Source organism: Rhagoletis pomonella, unplaced genomic scaffold, assembly GCF_013731165.1.
Source record: "Rhagoletis pomonella isolate Grant_MI unplaced genomic scaffold, Rhpom_1.0 Rhpom_scaffold_00004, whole genome shotgun sequence".
NCBI lineage: Eukaryota > Metazoa > Arthropoda > Insecta > Diptera > Tephritidae > Rhagoletis > Rhagoletis pomonella.
In genome coordinates, this window is record NW_023458558.1 from 29,315,299 (window position 1) to 29,338,735 (window position 23,437).

The window sequence follows — 23,437 nt, forward strand, 5'->3', positions numbered from 1 at the left end:
TCGTTTATTATACCAAAATTGAGTGGTCTACCAGGTAATTTGTTCTTATTTGTTATATTTAATTTTTTAATTTAAAAAATATTGGAAAAAATTGTATGATTAAAAAATCGTATTTTTGCGAGCGTTAATTGAAGATAAGAGGCTGAAAATTTGCTAAAAATATTTTTTTTTGTGAACGACAATGAAATTATCATATGGGACCAACCGAAAGAAAAAAATTAGTCCTTTTATTTGACACAGTCTAGTGTACTTACATACATACATACATACATACATACACGTACATATGTAAAGAGTACATACTCGATGATTTTCGATAGATACCAAGTAATTTTGATAACGATACTTTTGTACCAAGTACTGAGTAGGTATTGAAAATAAAATACTCGTATCGAAACCCGATACTAAGGCAAATTTTTCTTCGGAAATTTTTCTTCGGAAATTTTTCCTCCACTGTGCCGAATGTGAAGGAAATAGTTTTTGATGAAAATGTGTTATTGAAGAAAATAAACAAAAGACAAATTGTAAGGTACAAAGATTTGATTAAAAAATTCTTGGAAAAAACTGTAATATTCTAGATTTAATTTAAACGCTATCTTCGCATCTAGTCTGGTTGAAATATTTCATATTTTAAATGCTTTTAAGAATTTCTTTTAGTAAAATTTCATCCGTATCATTTTGTTTCTATGCTCTTCACACTAACAGGTGAAGTAGTAAAGAGACAATTTTAAAACTATTATTATACGTATTTAAATTTTTTTTTACATAATAGTATATTCTCATTGCACTGAAACCTTTGGAAAATCTTTTTTTCCTGGGAACTACAATAAAATACGACTTTTTCTCAGAAACATTTTAAGAGAAAATTTGTTACTTAAACGAGTTTAACTTTCTGGTAATCTTTTCCAATGAATTGTCTGTGTTAAATACCATTCATCTTTAAGCATATAGTTTGGAGTTTAGGATTCCCGGATAATAGTTAACTAATGACAAAAAAAAATTAATTAATTGAGTTCATAAGGAACACCTTCAAAGCCCATCGATACTTTAGATCCGATATTTTGAAGGTATCAATACTTTTTTTCGATACTACTTCCAAGTAAAAGTATCGATATCTGCATGATATCGTTTCACCCCTAGTTGGCAGCGGCTGAAATGATATTACAGATTAGAATTCGATTTTTTAGGTCAATTTAAAGATAAGTTCAAGTAAAGATAGTTATAGAATAATATTCATAAAATATTCTCTATATAAATTGAAACTGTTGATGATAACTTAATATTTAGCTTCTTCGATATTTGCAGTACATAAAAATAATAATAAATAGCGAAGAACAAGAACAAGAACTAGAGCTGCCAAACGAATTACTAATTTGTGTCGCGGAAATGGGGTAATTCACTAATTACTTAGCGAATTACTTAAATTACGAACCGTGGAAACATCGTATTAAATAATATAAAATTATACTGTAATGCATTATTTATTTATTTATAAAAATTTATTTACATAATTAAATTATATAAATAAACTTTAAAAGTTAGGCAGCTAATAACTGTTGTCTTCGACCTAAGACTGTACACTGAGCCAAAAGCACAATGGGTTTTTCAACCAAGTTATTGTTTGATCTTTCATGGAAAATAAGCTAATTTCATTAAATGTGATTCAAGTTGGACATTTGAAAACACATTTGTATGGCTGGGTGTAGCTAAACGCACAGCGAAGCTTGCTGTTATTTGATAGCTTCCAGCAAGCTCGGTTTTGAATGCCGTCAGAGGCGACATGTAATTTTTTTTTTGTTTTTTCTTAATTACCAAAAAGCATCTGTGAAGTGCAGAAAACGATCAAACGACGAAGGAAATTTATTCAAGTATCACATTTGAGGGTAAATTTAAAGAACGGGTGTGCAGAGATGCTTGCTGTTACTTGCTAACTCTCGAAAAGTCCCGGGTTCCAGCCGCGTGTTCAAATGATAATACAAATTTTGGTTTGGTATCTCTGTATTATGAAAAAGCATCTGTGTAGAGCAGAACAAAAGCGTTTTCAAACCAAAATAATGTGTTTAATGTAAACAAAAGTGTGGTTAATATTACCAAATCATTGCTGAAAATATCAACCATGGCATTGTTAATATTAAACAAAACTCACTTTGATTCCTTTTCAAGTTTGAATTTGATAACATTAGCGAATTTTCGGTTGCTTTTGTAATTCACTCAATTATGCCTAGAGACTTTCAAACGTATACTAGCAGAAAAAATACAAATTCGAATGTAGATTTTATTGCTGTTCAAACAATTTTGAAGAAAAATTAATCTCATCTAAGTCTAAGTATTTATCTCTTGCACAAGAGGTAGAGGCAAAAAGTTGGGCCTGGAGCCCAAGATTGTCGCATGCACATACATATATATGTGTGCACATTGCGGTGGTAAAACCAAAGACAAAGGCTCGGGTTTTTGTAAGGATATTTTTGGTTGGTTCAGAATGCATGGACGAGTTGTCAAGTCTACCTACCAAATCTTATTTAAACCTACTAACCTACCAAGAGGTAAGAAACCTACTTTAGGCAAACGTATGTTAATTAAAAATTTATAATTTTTCATATTAGCCGTTTTTGATTTGAAAACTAAATTGGCAAGTAGCACATGAAGAAGATGCAGCCTTAAGTTCGAAGCAGGGCTTAAAACACCCCTAAAGACGTAAGCAACCCAAACCAAATACCCTTGTTTTTCACCCTATTTTCATTAAGCTGGCAGGTATTGACCCGAACGTACAGAGAAATGGTATTGACTCAAAATTTGTAACTCTTGATTTCATGCGCTAAAAATATTCGCAGATTCTATATTTACATATCTTCCAGCTAAAGTTGAAGCAATATTTGTGGTTTTTTTTTTGGTATTTTGTGGCAAACGAAAAATTTTGAGTTAATACTTTTATGCAGAACGTGAAAATACTAAATAATATTCATGAAGAATTATATAAGCAACAAAATATGTGCACAAGTCATATCGTTATTTTTAAAACTATATGCAATTATTCTGCATGTGGCCAATGATGCTGACATTCGAAGTATATGCAGCTTTTAACTAGCATAATTAAATATTAACGCTGTTGTCAAAATAATAACAACCATATTTACAAATTTATTTACTACACAGCAAAACTAACATAGGCAATATCTTTATATGCATTAAAAAAGTTGCAAAAAGCTAAAGCATTAAATGTGGCCAAAAAAGCAATAGGAAAGATTGTAAGCAACCCAATTGGCGGTGACCAGCGGGCTAACCACAGAGTGAAACATAATACGGCTTAAAATGCTAATAGGATCTATAAATCTAAAAATATGTACATTACTTGTACGCTAGTAGCTAAAAAAATATGCAAAATCGCTAAAAGAAATGTGTAGCAAATTTTAGTTGGGGTTGGAGTTGGAGTTGGAGTTGTAGCAAAAAAAAAAAAAAAAACAACACCATCAACTACAAAAGAAAAAGCGAATACAATTAAAAAGAGAAAAAAAACAGTAAAATGTGCAATAATAATAAGTGCAACCATCTGCGGGCACTAAGGCATTATCAAACTAAATATAAACGAGAGTGGTATGTTGGAAATTTTAATATTTACTAATAGGTTTCCTTGCAGCCACGAAAGCAGTAACTGGTTAAGATGTTTCTCGGTTAGTTGAAAGGACTAACATGTGCGAATGGAATACATTAATATTTCAGTAGTTTGAAGACAAAAACAATAAATTTCTTAGTATCGAGGTAGGTTTTTGGTGAAAAATATTGAAAATTTTTTAAATACATAACAACTACCAACTATTAAAAATCGATTCAATAGAAAAATATGAAACTTAGCTAGTTTCTTTCCTATAGGGTATATTTATAAATGCATTTAAAAAAAAATATTTACATACATGTTTGCTTATTAGCACATGCCCACATCTTTAAATTTGTCTGCTTCATTGAAATTCATTTCACCGCTTGGACTGCAATACATACTTACATATTTACATAATACCTGCATGTACAGCTGATACTTGGTTGTGAACTAGAATTCTACCAGTTAGCCTTTTAGCTCTACTAGTTTGTATTCCATGCTAGCGACTAGTGTATTTATCGTGGCGGTGTCCTAGGAAATGTCAATTTTCCGTCTATACTTTTTTTTTTGTGAAAAGGCATAGAATGGATTATTTTGGTAATACATAAGTTAATTAATTTTCGCATAATTTCATGTGGCAATACTTTTGCGGAGATAGCCAGGGTTTCTGATGAGGTTTGTTTAATTGACAAAAGGAAATGGCTGACAAACAACTGAGAGTCCTGTTATTTTCAAGTGAATAATTTTAATAAACTCGTAAAAATATTTCGACTGTTGTTTTCCAATAGTGATGTTTCGCGCTAAACCGGTTTTGGTGGTTGAAAAATTCAATGAAAATTTTTCGTTTTTAGCGAAAGCTGTTTAACAGTTTCCGGATGCGTTGCGAACTGATCAGCGAGTTTCATTCTGCATCTGCTGTAACTGCTCAAGATCAGCAACAAAAATATTTCGTATATATTTCAAAAATATAGTTCAATACAATGTTGCAATATTTTCACCTGGAGAATTGTCATCTTTTAATATGTGTCGAACAAAGTCTTGCGACGTAGAGCGTGCATTTTCAATACAAATATATATAAATTTATATATGTACAAAAACTTTTTATTCGAAAATCGGAAAAATTTTCGTTGTATGTAGGGCATATATCAAGTATATTTTTAATATTTTCGCGTCATTTTAATGATCCATATAATAAAGTTTTTTGTGCATATTTTTCCCCTCATCATTATATAACAATATTTTACCGTTTTTTTTTTGTTGGTGTTGGAGGAGACTTATGTAATTATCAACAGCAGTAAAAAGAATAAATAAACATAGACTTTGTAATGTGATCCGAAAAAGATTTTAAAATAATACAATTTTTATTCAAACTTCAAGATCTTCCAAATTTTTCTTTTTGCCCAGCTTGCATTTTTTCAACTATAAGTAAAAATACAAAAATATTAATTGTATAATTTGTCTTTGAAAAGCAATAGAATGTGGTTTAAAAATATTTATACCTAAAGATCTTTAAGATCTGCCGCAACTTTTCCCGTTTTTTTTTACATTGTGTCGAAGTGACGTGATAAGAGGATCGGAAGATATCGAACACATTTTCATTAAATCAGTATTTTGGTGAAACATACAAATATTAACGTATTAATACGCACTAAATATTTTATAATTTAAATCTCACGGATTCTTGATTAATTTGATTTTTAAGGTAAAATTAAACCAACTTTAAAGGCTTTTTTCATAAAAACCCGCACTTTCTCGCAGCTAATTTATATGGGATAACTCATAGTTCTGGATTAGTATTCAAAAGCTTAGGTAAAGGCAAAAAATTTATGAAATTAGATTAATACAAATTTAAGAAAAAACTTACTTTACATAAACGATTAATGTATATTACAAACAATAACAAGATTTATAAAATTTACGTCTCCACAATTGAAAAATGTTCATCACGAAAGCCGTTTTTTGATTTTGACTAAGCTGAGTTTTAAATCAAATATCTTTCGAACCAAAGTAGACAGAGCAAAACTGAAACCAGATTTGGAAAATTCAGAGTTTTCCATATTTAAGCCCTTGGCACAATTCAAAAAATTTCATAAAATTTATTTATGTTTTTACTTAATTTTGATCACTCACACCGCCAAAAGAGTACACCGTGCAGCGTTGGCGTCTACTGTATTTTTACCAACAAAATGCACGCCGATATCAGTAAATATCCATCAACAAACAAACAAGCATGGAGACCACCACAGCAAAGCCACTTGCCGATGCGACCGCAACGATAGCGAAGAACATCAAACAAAATGTTTTCTCGGCACACACTAACAACAACAAAAATGAAACAAAATACGTACAAATCATAGAAATGAGTGAGTGCACGTAAAATGAATGAGTGCTTCGCATATCAAATGCGCAAATTAGCATGCGCCTAACCACAATGACTTGGCTTGGTCTTACTCCAAGTAAATAGTTGCCAGAAATGCAGTCGGAGATATAGCTTAGTCACTATCACTGCCAGGGATATACGATTTCAAGCCTAGTAGTTTATTCTGCAGATTTAAGTGCAAATTGTAAAGGCGACTCAAGAAATGCTTTGATTGCGGCTTTTACGAGAGTGGCGCAGCTGGCTAACTTTGCCGCTGGCTGGCTGCCGAGTTGAATGACTGCTTTGGATGATATATTTTTTTTTTTTGAATTTCGGTGACTTGCTGCTTTTGCTAAACTGCTTAGTGGGCTGGCGGTCCGCGCTTGGCCTTTCACATAATAAATGCCCAGTTGCACTTATTACATTTTCAATTTTTTCTTTTATTAACTTTAAACCATTTCATTTGTTACTTGTACAGAGTGTGAAAACAATTAATTGTGGATTACTCATACGCCCGGGTGTTGTTTTCGTTACTTTGGTTTTTGTGTTAAATTCAGTCGAATTGGCGCCACAATTTGCCATGCCAATTCATTTTAAGCAGCTCTAACTCTTCTACATCTATGTACATACATATGTACATTTCCGTGTGTATTTGCAAATTAGATCGATTAGCAGTTGTTGTAGGCGTTGGTGCGCATGAAATTGATAGTATGCGTCGAGTAGAAATGAAATGATTGCCATAGCTGGACAATTAATTTAGAGATAAGAGTGATAGATAGCGATTAAATGTAGTTAGATTAGAAGTAGAAAAAATAAAGTTAAATGGGTTTACTTTAGTATTTATTTTGGAAAAGTTTTAGAAGGTGACAATTTTCTTCTTGAAAACACGTTTTGATTTTTTTGTCTTAAGATCAAATTGGATTTGTAACACCAAAGGCCAAATAATGGTCTAGGTTAGATTTCACGAATTAGCCAATCTTAAGGTTAAGCTCTCAAGAAAAAACAGAAACAGGTTGAACGGCAACCCAAAGGAAAATACATAGCGTGGTTGCTTTCTACAATAAAAAGGAAAAGGACAAACTGTTAGCACCAGAAAAGAAACAATTCTTTAAAGAACTTAAATATTAAGGCGTCATATTTGATGAGCAGCTCTCATGAATCCCATACTTTTATAAAGCTATCTATACAAAAGAGCAGCACGTCTTTTTGGACCTGGCAGAAGTTACTGGAGAGAAAGTGGAACATCAGACCTTAATTGACTATCTGGAAGTACGATACCCATTTCAACATACGCCGCGGCCGAGAAGTCAAAAGACTTGCTCTCGTGGGCATTACCAGTGCAATGAGAAGAAAATCCACCGCAGCTCTCGAGAAGCTTCTGGATATGCCGCCTCTGCATATCGTAATCAATAAAGTTGTTCTGCTGTTAAATGCAAGACATGCATAGGATACGAAGTACTACAGCGACTCCTTTTTACAAATTGGGCTTTGTGTAAGTATTTAATGAAAATTTTTGCCATCAATGCCACAAAGCATCCAACCAATCAAATTATAAAGACAAAAGGAACAACATTTCAAACATTAAACCACGAGCACCACGAAAAGTCATTAAAATCTTTAGTGAAAATTTAACAACTGTACAACATTAAGTTGAACTCATTTAACAAGACACGTTTACAACTGCTGACAATTTACAAAATTTAACAAACACAAAAAATTGACACAAACAAGAGCGATAATAACATCATCACAAGCTACAAGTCATCGAACAGAAAGAAAAAAATAAAGATAAAATTAAAAACAAAGTAAAAGTCAAAGAAGTTGAATGAAATTTGTAATGACAACTTGTGCAGCACATGTTTTAACAAATACCATCTAATTTTTCACGCGAGAAAAAATCTCAAAAAAGAAGAAAAAAAATATATGGCAAGCGATTTCGATTACGTGACAACGTTGAGCAATTTTAGTGCAGAAAATATAAAATTTGTGTTTTTAGTTAGTTAGTTTATATTAGAAGGAAGGGCGACTTACATACATACATACATACATGAGAATAGTACAGCAGTAAAAAATTAGTTTTAATAAAAAAAATAAGTGAAAAAAAAGCTTTTTTTAAATTGCTGCTCTCTCTTACAATCTTTAATCATAGTTGCGTTCGATTGCAGGTAGATTAATTAGTACAGAACAAATTTACACAAGAGCGCCTCTTTGAGCCTTATCATCGCATCAGAAAATCACGAATGTTGCTATACAGCCAGACACAAATTATGTTCAAAGTGTGCAATAAATCAACTGTTCGAAAAAATAACTAATAAAGTTTAGTAACAACATTTCCGGCAACATTATCACGCGCATCAACTGCGTCAGCAACATTATGAGTATTGTGCCGTTGAGTGCGCTTACAACAATGCGTCTACCAAATGCTATAAATGTACATGTATGTATGTATGTATGTACATAGAAGCAACGACAGTAACACAACAGCAATATAACAGCAGTAGCTTTGTAGTTAGTCGTGTTTGATTGCAGGTAGATAGATATTCGTTTGTTGGCCACTGTGACAGCTACTGTTCGAAATGAGTAATGCAAATTGAGTTTACTGCAATAACAACACCAAATACAATCAACAAATTGACGATTGTGATTTTTTATGCATAGCGAGGTTGAAGATATTTGGTTTCTGAATTTTTCAAATATTCATAGTACGTATGTACTAAACTAGGGTGGTCCAAAAATGCATGTGAAAAAGTCAAATCGGAATTTGAATGCTATCACCCCCTAGGAGTGATCTATACCGGAAAAAATTTGTTTTTTTTTGTATTTTGAACTAAATAAATATTTAGACGTCCCTCAAAGCGCTGAAAGTTTTCCATATACATATTTTATATGGGGAAAAAAGGTTTCGTGGAAATCGCGTTTGAAAATCAATATTTTTTGATCGGAAATCTGTGTTTCTCTTCAGGAGACTGCCAGTTATAATACCCAATTTTATATTATACAATTTTTTAATACTGTCGATATTTTATGCCCTCCCCCCCCATTGCATTTTTTGAGGTTTTTAGTGGTCCTATAAAAAATAGTTAATAATATAAATTAATAATTGTTATTGGAAGAGAGCAAAGTTTTCCGTTCGAAAAATATAAATTTTTAAGAATTCTATACCATTTCTACAAGAGCTTGTTTTCCCCATATAAAACACATGTACAACTTTGAGCGCTCTGAGCGACCTCTATGTTTTTTTTTTTGATTTCAAAATAAAAACAGGGGCATACATTTTTTCGGTATAGAACAACCCTAGTGGTTGCGAGCATTAAGATTCCGACTTTACTTTTTGTGGACCACCCTTGTGTTCATATTTGGAATGCTAATCCCGGCCCTTTTAAGGTTTTCTAATTTGCACTGATGACAATAATAGAAACTCCTTTTCTTAACCAGTATTGGCTATATTTTTATACCTTTCATGAGCATGAAATGGTATTATAACTTTGGTCCGATGTTTGTAAGTACCAGAACAAAAAGAGATAGACCCATTAAAATGTATACTTATATGATCAGAACGTCGAGCTGAGTTGATTTAACCATGTCCGTCTGTCCGTCTGTCCGTCTGTCCGTCTGTCTGTCTGTTTGTATGCAATCTAGTCTCTCAGTTTTCGAGATATCCGTATAAAATTTGGTATGTGGTTGTATTTTTATAATGTATTAATCATTTGTCGGAACCGGAAGAATCGGACCACTATAACATATAGCTCCCATACAACTGATTGTTCAGATATGAGATTTTTCGTTATAACTTCTCCATTTATGCACCTACGAACATGAAATTTTGCAGTACTTGCACCCATTATCAACAGAATACTTACAGTGAAAATAACAAAGATCGGGTCACTATAACCTGCAGACCCCATACAACTGATTGTTCAGATATGAGGTCTTTTATCATAACTCCTCCATTTATGCAGCTAGGAACATGAAATTTCGCACCACTTTCACTCATTATTTACAGAATACTTACAGTGAATATAACAAGGATCGGATGACTACAACATATATCTTCCATACATCTGATTGTTCAGATATGGGATTTTACGGTAAAACTCCTTTATTTGAACAGCTAAAACCGATAAATTTCGTAAGATATTTTATAAATAATAATACAAAGTCTACTGAGAAAATCGTCAAAATCTATGCTGTATAAGCTTTATCTCCTATAGCACTGATTGTTCAGATACCAGTTTTTGCGATATATCTCCTTTATGTAGGAAACTAAACCCAATAAATTGTGTTACCGGTTTACATACCGATCACATAGCAGTGAAAATCACTTAGATTGGTGCCATATAAAGTATATCTTCCATACCTCTGATTGTTTAGATGCGATTTTTTATATAAGTATGTAACTCCTCTATCGATGTATGCAGATGTATTCAAAAGCAGTAATCTGTCAAAGTAAAATTTTGCAGATGTTCATGAAAGGTATGAAGCCTTCGGCATAGCCGAAGACAGCGCTGCTCTTACTTGTTTTTATTTAATAATTAATATTTTTTTATAAAAGTCTAGCTCATTTTACATATAACACCGCGAGTAAATTTTAAACATAAATATCAATATATTCGCGAAATCATGGGCCAAATATAGTAAAACTGCATTCTAGTTTTTCACTCTGACGTCAGCAATTCAAAAATGATTTAAAAAATTCAGAGAAATGTGCTTAGAGAAGAAGTATGGGTATCAAATTAAAGAGCAAGTCCTTTCGAATTTAAACAGATTCAACTTTTTAGTGCAGAAGGACTGGTAAGTATCGAAAATGTCCTTTTAAAATTTTATCCTTGAAGTTTCGAAATATTTGTTTTTGAAAAAATTATATCTTAAGAACTTATATAAACTCGATAACATCCTCAAATTTCGTCCTTCTAACTTTATCAGCTTAAAAAATTACCTATTCGGGAAATTCTAAAGAAATTTTCTCTTGCATTTGATATCCATATTTTTATTTTCATTGCATTGAATTTTTTAAATAATTTTTGGACTTAATCATACCTTTAAATTATAAAGTCCTTTAAAATAAATCCCGACCGCAGAGAGAACAAATAAAAACGCCACTTTAAATGAAAAATTACTTTTCAAAAAATTTATTTATTACTTATTTTATGGTAGGAGAGCTTCTCAAACAATATAGCAGAAATTTGTTTGATTTAAGTTGCTGAAAAGTAATGAATATTTAAATCCCGGGATGCCGGGTTTGTGATAACGTCATTCCAAAAATCCCGGGATCGGAAAAAACTGAAAAATTAACACCATGTTTCATATGTAGTACTCGGTGCAGCCACATTTTGAGGCGAAGATATTTACTAAACCCACTCAACTAGATTTTTTGGCATACTTTGGTGTTGTACATAATTAAAAGTTATTTTTCCTTGTGTGGGGGCCACTCAAGCACATTTGTACATGGATATATTGCAAATTTGGAATTTTAATAAAATATTTCAACTTTCCATCGAAGGAACAACCGAAACACTAAATTACTTTGCGATAATATTAACCCACTTACATATTTATCTTAATTTATATTATTGTAAATTAAATGAAATAAATTTACTGATTAATAGCTAAATTTCAGTTTTGAGTATAATATTTAAATCGCGTTAAATCGTAGCTAATTTTGCCCAAGCAAATTCCACACTTTGAATACTGCAATGGGATAGTGAGTTATTTAACTGTTTCATATTTTAAGCAAATTATAACGTTTAACTATAACAAAATCGTTTCATAACATGCTGAGGTATTTAAATTGATTTAAATACTCAAAAGTGTACTTGCAACATGCAAATTTTGCCAAGTGAATGCTGCTCTGTAATAGTTAAAAGCGAAAATAGTTTAGCGTCACGCAACCAGCTTGCGTCATGCAACTTATTTGTAATGCAAACAAAAAATAATTATAAAAATGGTGTAAAAAATTAAATAAATATTAAAAAAAAAAAAAAATAGTAAGAAACACAAAATGGTAAAGTGAGAGCGAAACAGCTTCAAATAATATTGACATCTGTATGTTTGAGCTAAAAAGAGGCCGGATATATTTTTCGCCCACAGACATCTCCACAGAAAACTAGACATTCAGCCAAAATTTTACAATAACTGATTTGTGTAAATATTTATTAGAGCAGAAGAATTAGACACCCCAAAGTACATTCGGGATAAACTAGGCGGCATTGTACTCGCGCTTCATACATTATATGTGCATCACAGTCATCCGATCAATTATAACTGACGGAGCTCTAGTCCGACAAAAAACACTAGATAAAAGAAAAGGAAAAACAAAATTATCGTAAGCGACCAGCAACTCGCTGGCCTCGGTATACCAGACGTATTCTTCAAGAAGGCTTGAATTTGATCCTTCGCTTATGGCCGCCACTAGTCTTCATAGCTGACCTAACCGCAAAAGGGGCACTTAGGTTAGGGCGAATCAATGCAGCGATCTTGAATAAACTTATAACTGGACAAAGCGATATCAGAGGCAAGCGAATAGCCATTGACATGGCTAATTTCGGTGCAGAAATGCAGATCAGCGATTTGAGATCTACAGAGGATAATTTACGAGTGAACTATAGCCATAACGGAGAAACAATTTCAAAATATGGACTGAGCACCTCTACACCTTACTCCTTTTGATACCGTTATGTATTTGTTCAAAAAAAAAATTGGTGTTTTTCGAAAATGTTATTATCGATTATCGTCAATGGTATATTCATAGATTTTAGATGTTTATGCGTATTGCCGAATACTTTCATCTTCATACTTTTATCGATAATATTATCGACAATGTTATCGATATGATTCTAGGTGTAATTACCGAAACTGATTTCTTTTTTTAACGAATTAAAAAAAAAAGAAGTAGGTTCTCTATTCGACACGTATACTTTTAAACTAATTTACGAATAAAAAACTAGAAATCAGTGAAAAAATAGTTCCAGTGGCATATTTGAAAACAGAAAAAAAAATTATCAGACTCTACCCACATAATTGGTGCACCTGCTATGAATGTACATATCGCACACCGTCCTCAAAAGAGTCACAACTCAAAATTTGACATTTTTGGGATTATGCGGTAAAAATGTACACATAGCTTTTATTTACCTTACAGCAAAAGCAGGAGCAAATTTTTGTTATAATTTGTTAAAAAAAAAACCTAAGTTAAATTCTCCCTTGCACATGTGATTATCATGTGCTAAGAAATAGTTATTCGCAATTTCTGACAAACGTATTATTTTGAGTTGTGACTCTTTTGAAGACGGTGTGCGATATGTATATACATATGTATGCAGGTATACACACATATATCTATTTAAGTACATATCACAGCATGGTTTTCTGTGCGTCTGTATTATGTACATACATATGTTGATTGAAACTTGTATGCATATATGTATGCTATTTATTATAATTGCTCTCCGTCCCTCTAAACAAGCTCACTTGCGCAGCACTGCCATTTAGCTAAATGTGTAAAGTATAGGGGTGTACTTGAACTACTTCTGGTATATACATATATATATGCATGTATGTAAGTAAGTGCATGCATACACGCAAATGTATGTATATGAACATATCTCTATGATCTATGCATGTTAAATGTCAATATATAACAGTCAATACATATACATATATCTTCAACTAGAAGTTTGTGTATTTGCATTCTTTTAGAGGCCACAAGCATTTATAAGCTTCCTCTAAGTGTTGACAATTATGTTTTCTTTAATTGAATGTTGTGAACACCGCTTATTACAAAGGCAAATAAATCGTAAACGACAATAATTAGAAACTTTTTGTGGATTGTGCGTTGTGCCGGTGGCGAATGACAGGCAACAGGCAATTACGTCGGTCACCGAGGCGTATGAGCATTATTTTTATTTATTGCATTGCCGGTGCCGGTATAACAAATGTATTTACATATGTATTTACATATGTACATAAATATGTATGCAGAGGTAAGCACGCGATTTTCGATTCTATTAAATAGCACCGGTAATTATAACTTTTAACCTGCCTGTTGTCGGACCAACAAATGCGCCCAAGTGCACACGCACACAAATACTTAACCGCAATTACTGTCTTCAAGTTTGTCGTTTTTTTTTTATCCACCGATATACTGCTTGAAATTTTTAACATATGGCGGTAAATTTATGACTGCTGGCAGAAATTCGCGCCATTTGCCACAATTAGACCTTGTTGCCGCATGATGACGCTTTTAGAAAATGCTGCACATTTGAAAAGACATTGCGCACACTATGTGTGTCATTGTTCTTGGCCAAAGTCATATAAAAATTTTCTTTTTAACATACACACACGTAAAAAATAGTATTTCTTTTTTTTTTTTTGATTTTTTCAGTCATACAAATGCAAGTGTACGATTTCCTTTTTTTATATATATACATATTTAATTTTTTAAATTTCAAATTCACAGTTGGCGCACAATAACACGTAAATATACATACATATTTATGAACATATGTGCATTTAACTCGCAATGTCTCGTGTTTGCTGTCTGTCGATTTTGTTATTATTACTATTGCTAAAATGACTACTATAAAATAACGAGTTCTGCTCTTTTAATTTTGTCATTGGCATACATGTTAACAAGTCTATTTGAAATCACATGGCAACCAAAATAAGTAATAAAAATAATCACAAAATATCAAGTGGAAATATGTAAGTAAGTGAATATTACTCCACTGCAGTGGCGTGATTTTATGGCAGCCAACAATTAAATGTTCATTGTCAAAGAATTCTTAAATTGTTGTTACGAAAACAAGTTGAGGAAACTACTGCATAGTGGTATTTTCGATCAGATTGGCGATAAATGCAAACATACACACATATAAACAAACACGAACGAATGACTGAATTAATATGTACATATGTATGCATATTCTCTTTAGATGTCGATAGGTTTACAACTTATTGATAGCAGGAAAAAATAAATATTTGTACATACATATATAGTAAGTATATATACTGTAAGTCATGCCTTGGAGGCATTTGCAATCCACGCCTGCATATAAGTACAATATACACATATTTTATTGATTAATTCACTCCTTTTTTGTGTGATTTTTTCCTCCCACTGAGCAAATTGTGGAAGTCGTGCGAAAACACCCACAAAAATTACATAGTATGCTAACATATAAACGCAATTGATTGTAAATAATACGTGCGGCTTTTTGCATTTAAAAAGCTAGCGAAAAATTAACGAAAAATGTTATAAAGTTAAAAGTTTTTGTTTGACAAAGAAAATGTATACAATGCAGAAAAAGTTAAGATAAAAATTATGTGAAAATGAAATTTTTAATATGGGTTATTAACATTTACATATGACTGTGGGGTGATGAGTCGCACTGGATGGCTTTCTCTCCAGTCCACCTTAATTGTGATCTGTATATAGAATGAGTGCTTCTTAAACGAAAAGCAGCGAGAACTTCCTCTCGATGACTAATTAAAACCAGTGGCAGAATGTTGATTGCATTTCGATGGTCCTCTGTCATAACGGCACGATTAAAAATTCAAAAAATAAAATCCTTTTCTACATCTAAGTGCAGATGCTCTTTTTAAATCGATTAAACCGTATATCGATTAATTGAGCTCTTCCGATTCGATTTTTTGCAGGTTTTTTGTCCATCCGTGAATCGATTTAAAAAATTCGAGAATCGACATTCCATTTTTACTCATTTCATGCATATTGAACTACGGTTTTATACGGTTTATAAAAATTTAAAGAAATTCGAATTTGGGGCTGGTACAAAAAAAAAACATACCATGAGAGAGCATAGACCAAAGAATTCGATGACCTCCGACTATAGAGCTCCAACAAAACTCCAACAAAGACTCCAAAAATTGTAACTCTCAACTTTATGCAAATTTTTATAAAAAACTTTCATCCCTTAATTACTCTTTTTATATTTTTTTAATAACGGCAATTAAGAAATGAAATATGTAAACTAAAAAACGTCCGCATTGTACAAAAATACTTGTACGTTAGTTCCATTAGACTTCTTAAAATAGTGGTTAATTTTGAAGCAAAACGTAAAATTTTTTCTCACTGTTAAAAAAAAAAATAAATCGAAAAATTTTTACACTTACATAAGTTTTCACTAGGTATTAAATGAAAAAATTTTAACCACTATGTTGGGCATTAAATACTACCCGTGTCATTGTGTTTCACATAGAATTTTAAAATTGGCAAACATTTTTGGTCATTTCGTTGCCTGGCGGAAATTTGGTTTAAGAATTTATGGAGTCTCTGTTGAATGGTCATATTAGTGTCTTAGTATAGGAAAACCTTATCTCATACTTTTCTCTCTACCTCTTTAACTCTAGATATTGAAACCGTTATGAGCAATGCATGTGTGCATGTTTTTATTTCGATTCGAATCGATTCAAAAATCGACTTTTTTTATTTCGATCTGCCATCTCTACTGCTGAGTTGATCATGTCTCTAATTCTCGTGTAATCCATGTCTAATGCTTAGCAAAGTAATTAGTAAAGATTACTACAGTAAGTAGTAAGGATTAGACATGGATAAGACAAGGATTAGTCAGGATTTTTTCAAGATAATTTCGAAAATTTTGAAATTACGGCAATTCAAAATTTGTGTAAATAGCTCTACTCTAATAATCAAAGAACCTTCTTAGCAAAAGTTTAATGATATTTAGAGAGCTTTAGTAAACTGAGAGTTAGGGTGGTATGTTTTGGTGATAGGAACTTAGATCGGGTGAGTAAATACTATAACGGGCACTTGAAGTCTGGATCTCGTCCTTAGACAAAAATATCGATAGATACGTCATACTTTAAGGGGTCCGACTGTAAATGCCGAAGATATGACGAAAAATGTAAAAAGGTGACCCCTACGTTCGACCAACAAAAAAATGTTTTTTTCGAAAGTGCCGTGCAAAAAAAAATTAGATCCAGCTGTGCATGGCGATTTTTTTTCTAGTTTTCTTCTTCCCATCAGCGCCTCGTAAGTATTAAATAAGCGTCACTCAAACTCTTTTTTCTTTATTCCTTTAAATAAATAAAATTAAATACATTTTGTGCAACAATGTTATGTCAAACTATTATTAAATATACAAGTAAATAAAAGTAATTGCCTGCCTGCCAACCAAAAGATGGCACACACAGTTTTCACGTGCCGCTTAACTGTGCACACACAAAAATTAAAATAGTAAACAAGACATTTGCACATAAAAGCACACATTTGCGCATAAATCAAAAACTAAATTCGCCACGTTTATTCCAACAAATTGGCAACGCTTCGGTAAACACTATAACCCACAATTATGTATACTCTAGCCAAATCTAACTGAGGCAGTTTGTGGGTAAACAATTCAGCGAAAAAATACAAAAAAAAAATAGTTATTCTGGTATTTAGTGTAAAAAAAAATGAATGATTGATATCTCAAATATTTACATACAACAAATTGCACATGAAAAATTGTTTAATTCAATTATTTTTAAGGCTTGATGTTTATCTAAAAATATTCGAAAGACATTAAATATTTCTACTTTTCTTTTGTAGTTTGCAGCACTTCTTGCCATCTGCATGACACTGGCACTGGTCGCTAGCCAACAGTTATTCCCTTTTCCAAGACAGTTCAACTTTGGTGGTCTGGGATCACCAAATGCGATCCGGGATGCGCGTAATGACCGAGGTAAGATTTGAATTAAGCGAAAGTATAGTTTCCTGTAAGTACAAGTAAATGAATGCCTCTTTTTTTGTTGTTAAAAAATTTAAACTAACTTAGACATAAATATTTAATTCGCCGTATATTTAAAGTTAACTACAGTAAAGAATATGATTAAATTCTGTGCCATTTAATTGGGGATCATAAAGTCTCAATTTTTGATAACTCTTCGAATACCTTGCACAATTATTAGAAACTTTACATATTTTAGATTGACCTGATAATTAAAATATGTTCAAATATTATGAACTAAATGTCTGAACATCGTTATCACTACCGAGACGTTAAAGAGCTACTACGGCTATTTCCAGATCGCATGCTTCACATTTCTTGGACGTACGAACGATCCGAGAACCAATAAATAATTGCCTGGGAGCATTATTTTGTTGCAGCCAAGACACGCGCATGCCTTTGTACAGAAAAAATGACGCCCTGCAATATAAGTAACGTCGAAAAGCTGCAATCACAACAGACTGCCAGCATAATCGACACTTAGACCTGTCCTCTGAGAGCAGTCGTCAACAAAACCATATTTACATATGGACTGCTGAGTGGAAGATCGACCTATCTCGGCAGCCAGCTCGAATACGCTCTATCTCAAAAAACTTTTCAAGAACGCCCTATTTCCGAATTCGTTTCAAAAACTCCCTATCTCAGATGCCGATTCAAAAACGCGCTATATCAGCACATTTTCAATAGCTTTTAAAGTGAGATAGGGCGTTCTTCAACTAAATTCTGAGATAGGGTATTTTTCAATAAAATTCTGAAATAGGGCGTTCTTGAAAAGTTTTTTTGAGATAGGGCGTTTTTGCACTGGCTGCCGAGATAGGTCGATCTTCCACTCAGCTGTCGATATTTTCCGAAATAAAAACAGAGAGGCTGAAATACACGAGTGCGAAGGGCTTCAAATGCTTTCCAACTGACAAAACGGCTTGAAATTTCGCAAAGTGCATTCCTTCCACAGCGACCTAGTGACTGATGTCCAGCATTTATGGAAGGAATATTTTGCACTCTGTTGAATGGTAGTAACACTGCACCCAGCGGAGCAGATGAAGCCGACTGGCGGAGTCGATGTACCTCCGAATCGCCATAACGAGGTACGAATCGTAATTTCGCGGTTGAAAAAAAAAGAAACTCCTGGAGTTGATGGCTTGCCAGCTGGGCATTTTAAGTCGAATATGGTCGGATGAACGTCAAATGTTGGAAAAGATCCGGGAGAGGGCGATCGACGCATACCATTTCTTGCTGCCGAATCGGGGAGGAACTCCGAGCCGTTAACTAACAGCCTTATTATCTATGGATCTCGAATGATAGGCCGCATGAACAATTAGTCTGCAGATGTCATGATCTTTCCTTGCAATTTTGTAACTCCGTTGGACGTCTCGTTTTTGCTATACGACATTGCATTGAACTTGTCTAAGTCTTACATAACTGAGCTTTAACTTGGAGTTAATTTACGAATTTTAGTATAAATCTGATTAATTGTAGCTAAGTTCACAAATTTAAACCAAGGTTTACACCAGTGAGAATCGAGGGGATCTGAAGACAAATAATGGTAGGACTAAATTTCTCCTGTCATCTTGCTTGATGAACGTCCGCGTAATCACGCATCGGAATTCATGTAACATTTGTTAGGCTTTAATGCCAATAGAGTATTATCCTGTCTTCAAGTGCTACCTTGCACAGAGTAGGTCATTGAGAAGTGAAGTTGTTCTTCTGGCGCAAAATCAAGGATATCGACGACAGCTGATGATGTGGCCGATGGAGCGTTCGGTACAAAAATTCTACCAGTCAGCAGACGATGGAACGATGAGCTTTGGATTGACATCAACGAATTAAAAGATCAGATTGAGATGGACTTGACCTCAATGGACATTTTGGATTGATACAGAAGAGTAACGAGGGCGATTTTAGTAGACTCGGCCTAAATCGCTTAAGCCTCGTCGAGCAAGAGGAAGAAGTTCTATAACACTGCCCCCCAAAATTAAATTTTTTAGACCCGTTTAAAAAATTTAAAACGGGAAAAGGGTACTAATTGTATTACATTCGATATTCAAAATTTCGTTGACCTGCGCATTATAAAAATTGAATTCATTTCCCAAAAATTCAAAACGGCCACAAAAGGGTAGATTACTACGAGGAAATTGTCAAAGCAATAATTTTTGCATACATACCATGGGTGTTAAGATGTCACAAAAAATTCATTTTCTTCATGCTCTTTTCCAGACGAATCTTTGCGATTTTAGTGAGGACCGAACGTTTTCATCAGACATCGCAACGTTTGAGACTAGATGCGAGTATCTACTTCTGGACACTTTGTCTTAATCAACGGCACTAAAAACTCTTGGATATTTGACATTTTTGTTTTAAGCCCACAAAGCACATTTTATCCGCCAGTTTGAATTTTTTGAGACTCAAATAACCTAAATAACAAAAAAAAAGTGGTTTCAGATTCGTGACCAGTAAACCGGAAAACCCTAGGATACGAAGTGGATAAAGTTTTAAAAATCAGGTGCAAAATCGTTTCAGGCGGTGTAATAAGTATTGGCAATAACATTAACAGGCATGCTTGATTTCCTTATTTTATGCTTTATACCAGGGACCGAGAATGCGTTCCCGTTGTGGTTTAGTTCAGCATAAGAAAAAAATTTAATATCAAGAATATTCTCGCAAAAGCATCAAACGGGAACAAAAGTATTGAAGGCAGTTTGAACGCGAACAAAATGAGAACAAAAGGTTCGGGAACGTTTCCGTAAAGAACAGCATGCGCACAAACTCTCGGGAACATTTCTCAAGAAGAACAGAATGAGAACGATACTTTCCGTAACGTTTTCATTGAGAACAAAATGATAAAGAAAGTATCGAGAACTTTTTCAAAGAGGATTAAACAAGAAGAAAAGTCTGGGGGGAACATTCTGCTAGAGAGCAAAGGTTTTGAGAACTTAACGTTAACAATGAGAGGGGCGCCTGCGTGTTGGGATGAAAAATCGTTTCAGTGAGAACCATGATTGTTAATACTAAGCCAGAGGACAGCTGAATAATTTCAACTTCTAGATCGTTTAGCATTAGTGTGAACTGTTCGTTTATGGAACAATTTTGCATTTTCTGTGCAAGAAAAGTTCGTGTCTAAGTCTTACGTTCACTTAATTTGCATAGTTATCTTTCCGTTCTTTTTTTATTTATTTCAATATTAAAACATTTCCAACTAATGTAACGCTATGAACGAAATGTTGTTCTCGCTTCCATTCTTCGCGAATAGTTCAGAGAAGCTTGGGAAACAAAGCTTTGTAAATTGAGATTAGTCATATAACCCATTCACTGTAGCCCAAACTTTTCACTCCTTACTTCGTTCTACGTGTATTTATAAAGAAATCAATACTCTTTTACGAATCTGAAATTCGTATGACCTTTTATTGAATATGTTAGCTGCCTAGACACCTGTGTGGCGACATGGAGTAGTGGAAGGTCATCGTTTGGTTCATCAGATTAGATTACGCGTAGTTAAATTGAAAAAACCACTAAAGCCATATTAAAGAATTTGTATGTTTACTAAGTAAATCACTGATTTGTATGTACTCTACAGTTATAATTCTTCTTTAATTTTTTTTATTCTTTCTTTTTCCCTACAGGCCCCGTACTCTTCCCACAATCGCCACCAAATCCCTATGACGAGAGCAGCGGAGTGATCGTTGGCGCATCCGGCTACGGTTTTGTGCCACCACAAGCACAGAGTAAAATTTTATAAAATTTAACTACATACTTACATATGTACATACATAGCTAGCTATAAATATTGGTACTCTCTAACTAACAATCATATTCTCCTACCAAAACCATATTCCTCAAAGAAACTTTCCGCCTCTCCACTACCAAAAATGAAATAGCAAATGCATAAAAATATTTAGTATTTTTCGTAATTTAAAAGTCAATTATAGCAAAAGAGAATTGCAGTCGCACTAAGGACAAAGAAAAACAAAAGCTTTATTACTTTAAATACTACACTTATGTACATACTTACATACATATGCACATATATACAAATTAATAAGTATGTATTATTGTTTTTTTTTCTATTCGCTTACCTACATTGTATATGCTCATAAATAGGGTATTGTATTTGAAATGAAAAGCAATTAGAGCACTTGTGGATAGTCGTGCGAAACGAAACGAAATATTACTTAAAGAACAATTGCACACATACACGCAGATACACTTACATATATATCTACATCCGTATTTTTAAACCAATTAATTGCCACAACATACAATTTAAATTAATTAATCAATATTTCACAATCATTGTTTTTGTTGTTTTCAAACAGGGTTCGGACGCGGTTAAGCATAAAGTAGGAATGAGTCACAAAAGCCATCGCCAAAGCCAATATTAGCAGCATTGCAACACGCTTACACACACAAACACACAAATATATCCGTATATTCATATGAATAAGACAAATACGATAGTTTATTGAAATACCGCAAATGCTTCTACACACACACACACACACATACAAACATTCATACGCATAAGCCTTGCTTCGAATGTACGCCAGTTTTTTTTTGATTGCTAATTAAGTTTTAAATAAATTATTAATGCACTGATTAACCGCTAAACTATCACCAATGCAAGAATAACAATAACAACATGCACAGCACAGCACAGCACAGCAAGCAAACATAAGCGACAGCAGCGGCGGGCGTACATAGAATGTCAACAATATTCACTGGGAATAAATAAATGTGTAGCAAAAAATCTCGTAAAAACAAAGAATATACGAATTAAAATAATAATTGGTTTAAAATAGGAGTATATTTAGAAATAAACACACTTATGTCTCACTGCAAGCGGAAGCGAAAATAGATGAATTTTTTTTCTAATAAATTAAATAATCGTATGCATTAATATAAGCACAAAAACAAACATCACCAGTCACTTAGCAAATAATGCACAAGCAGTCATATTTACTAAAAATTAGTCATCAATATCTAATGTTAACATTTTTTATTTCAACATTTTTATTTTATTATACAAAAATTTCTTTAAGTTTTCGTTGTGAAGTAATGTTATTGAAAAATTCAAAATTGTTAAACATAAACAGAAAATAAAACCAAAATTTATTTTTAACTAAATAAAATTTTAAATTATCTAAAATTATGTTATGTATATAGCTGGTAATTTTTATGTTTAACTAATTTAAATGCAAATTTTTTTTAAAGCTTCTTTTAATTTCGTATCGTAATTGTCAGATGTATTTATAGAAATTAAAATTTGTTTGTTTTATTTTTATTTTTTTGTTTTTATAATTTTTTATTTCACCTTTGTAAATTTTAGGTTTTGTTATATTTGTTTTGCTCGTTTAATTTATTATTTAACACATAATTTTTTCACTGTATATGTATAGCAAAATTATTAGCATAGTTATTAAAAAAAAAATAAAGATTTGTAATGCAATAAAAATTCGAATATTTTTCTTTTTTGTGTGGCTTCTGTTTTTGATTATTCAAACATTAGCTACGCAATAATTGTCAAAGCACAATTTGTTTTGCACTGCTTACTTTTGCCTTGAAAAGCCACTAACGAGCTGTAAAGACAACAATTAAAACTGATGTTACACACTTAAACGCATGGAATGGAATACTTTGGTTAGTATATATTTTCAAAATTCAAAAATTATTAAATGAAAAGGTCACAAATCGTTTGGCAAAGACTTTGAATAGCACAACACTGCCTCACCGAATCCTACTTTGAACTTAAT

At 32.8% G+C, this 23,437-nt stretch overlaps 1 protein-coding gene across 1 annotated transcript in view; it reads left to right on the plus strand.

Moving 5' to 3' along the window:
* Nucleotides 1–23,437, plus strand: part of LOC118737419 — a 66,723-nt gene that overhangs the window by 25,585 nt on the left and 17,701 nt on the right. The window contains exons 2-3 of the mRNA XM_036467893.1: nucleotides 17,516–17,648; nucleotides 21,311–21,412. Coding sequence (XP_036323786.1) covers nucleotides 17,516–17,648; nucleotides 21,311–21,412 — 235 coding nt within the window. The remainder of the gene's footprint in view (nucleotides 1–17,515; nucleotides 17,649–21,310; nucleotides 21,413–23,437) is intronic.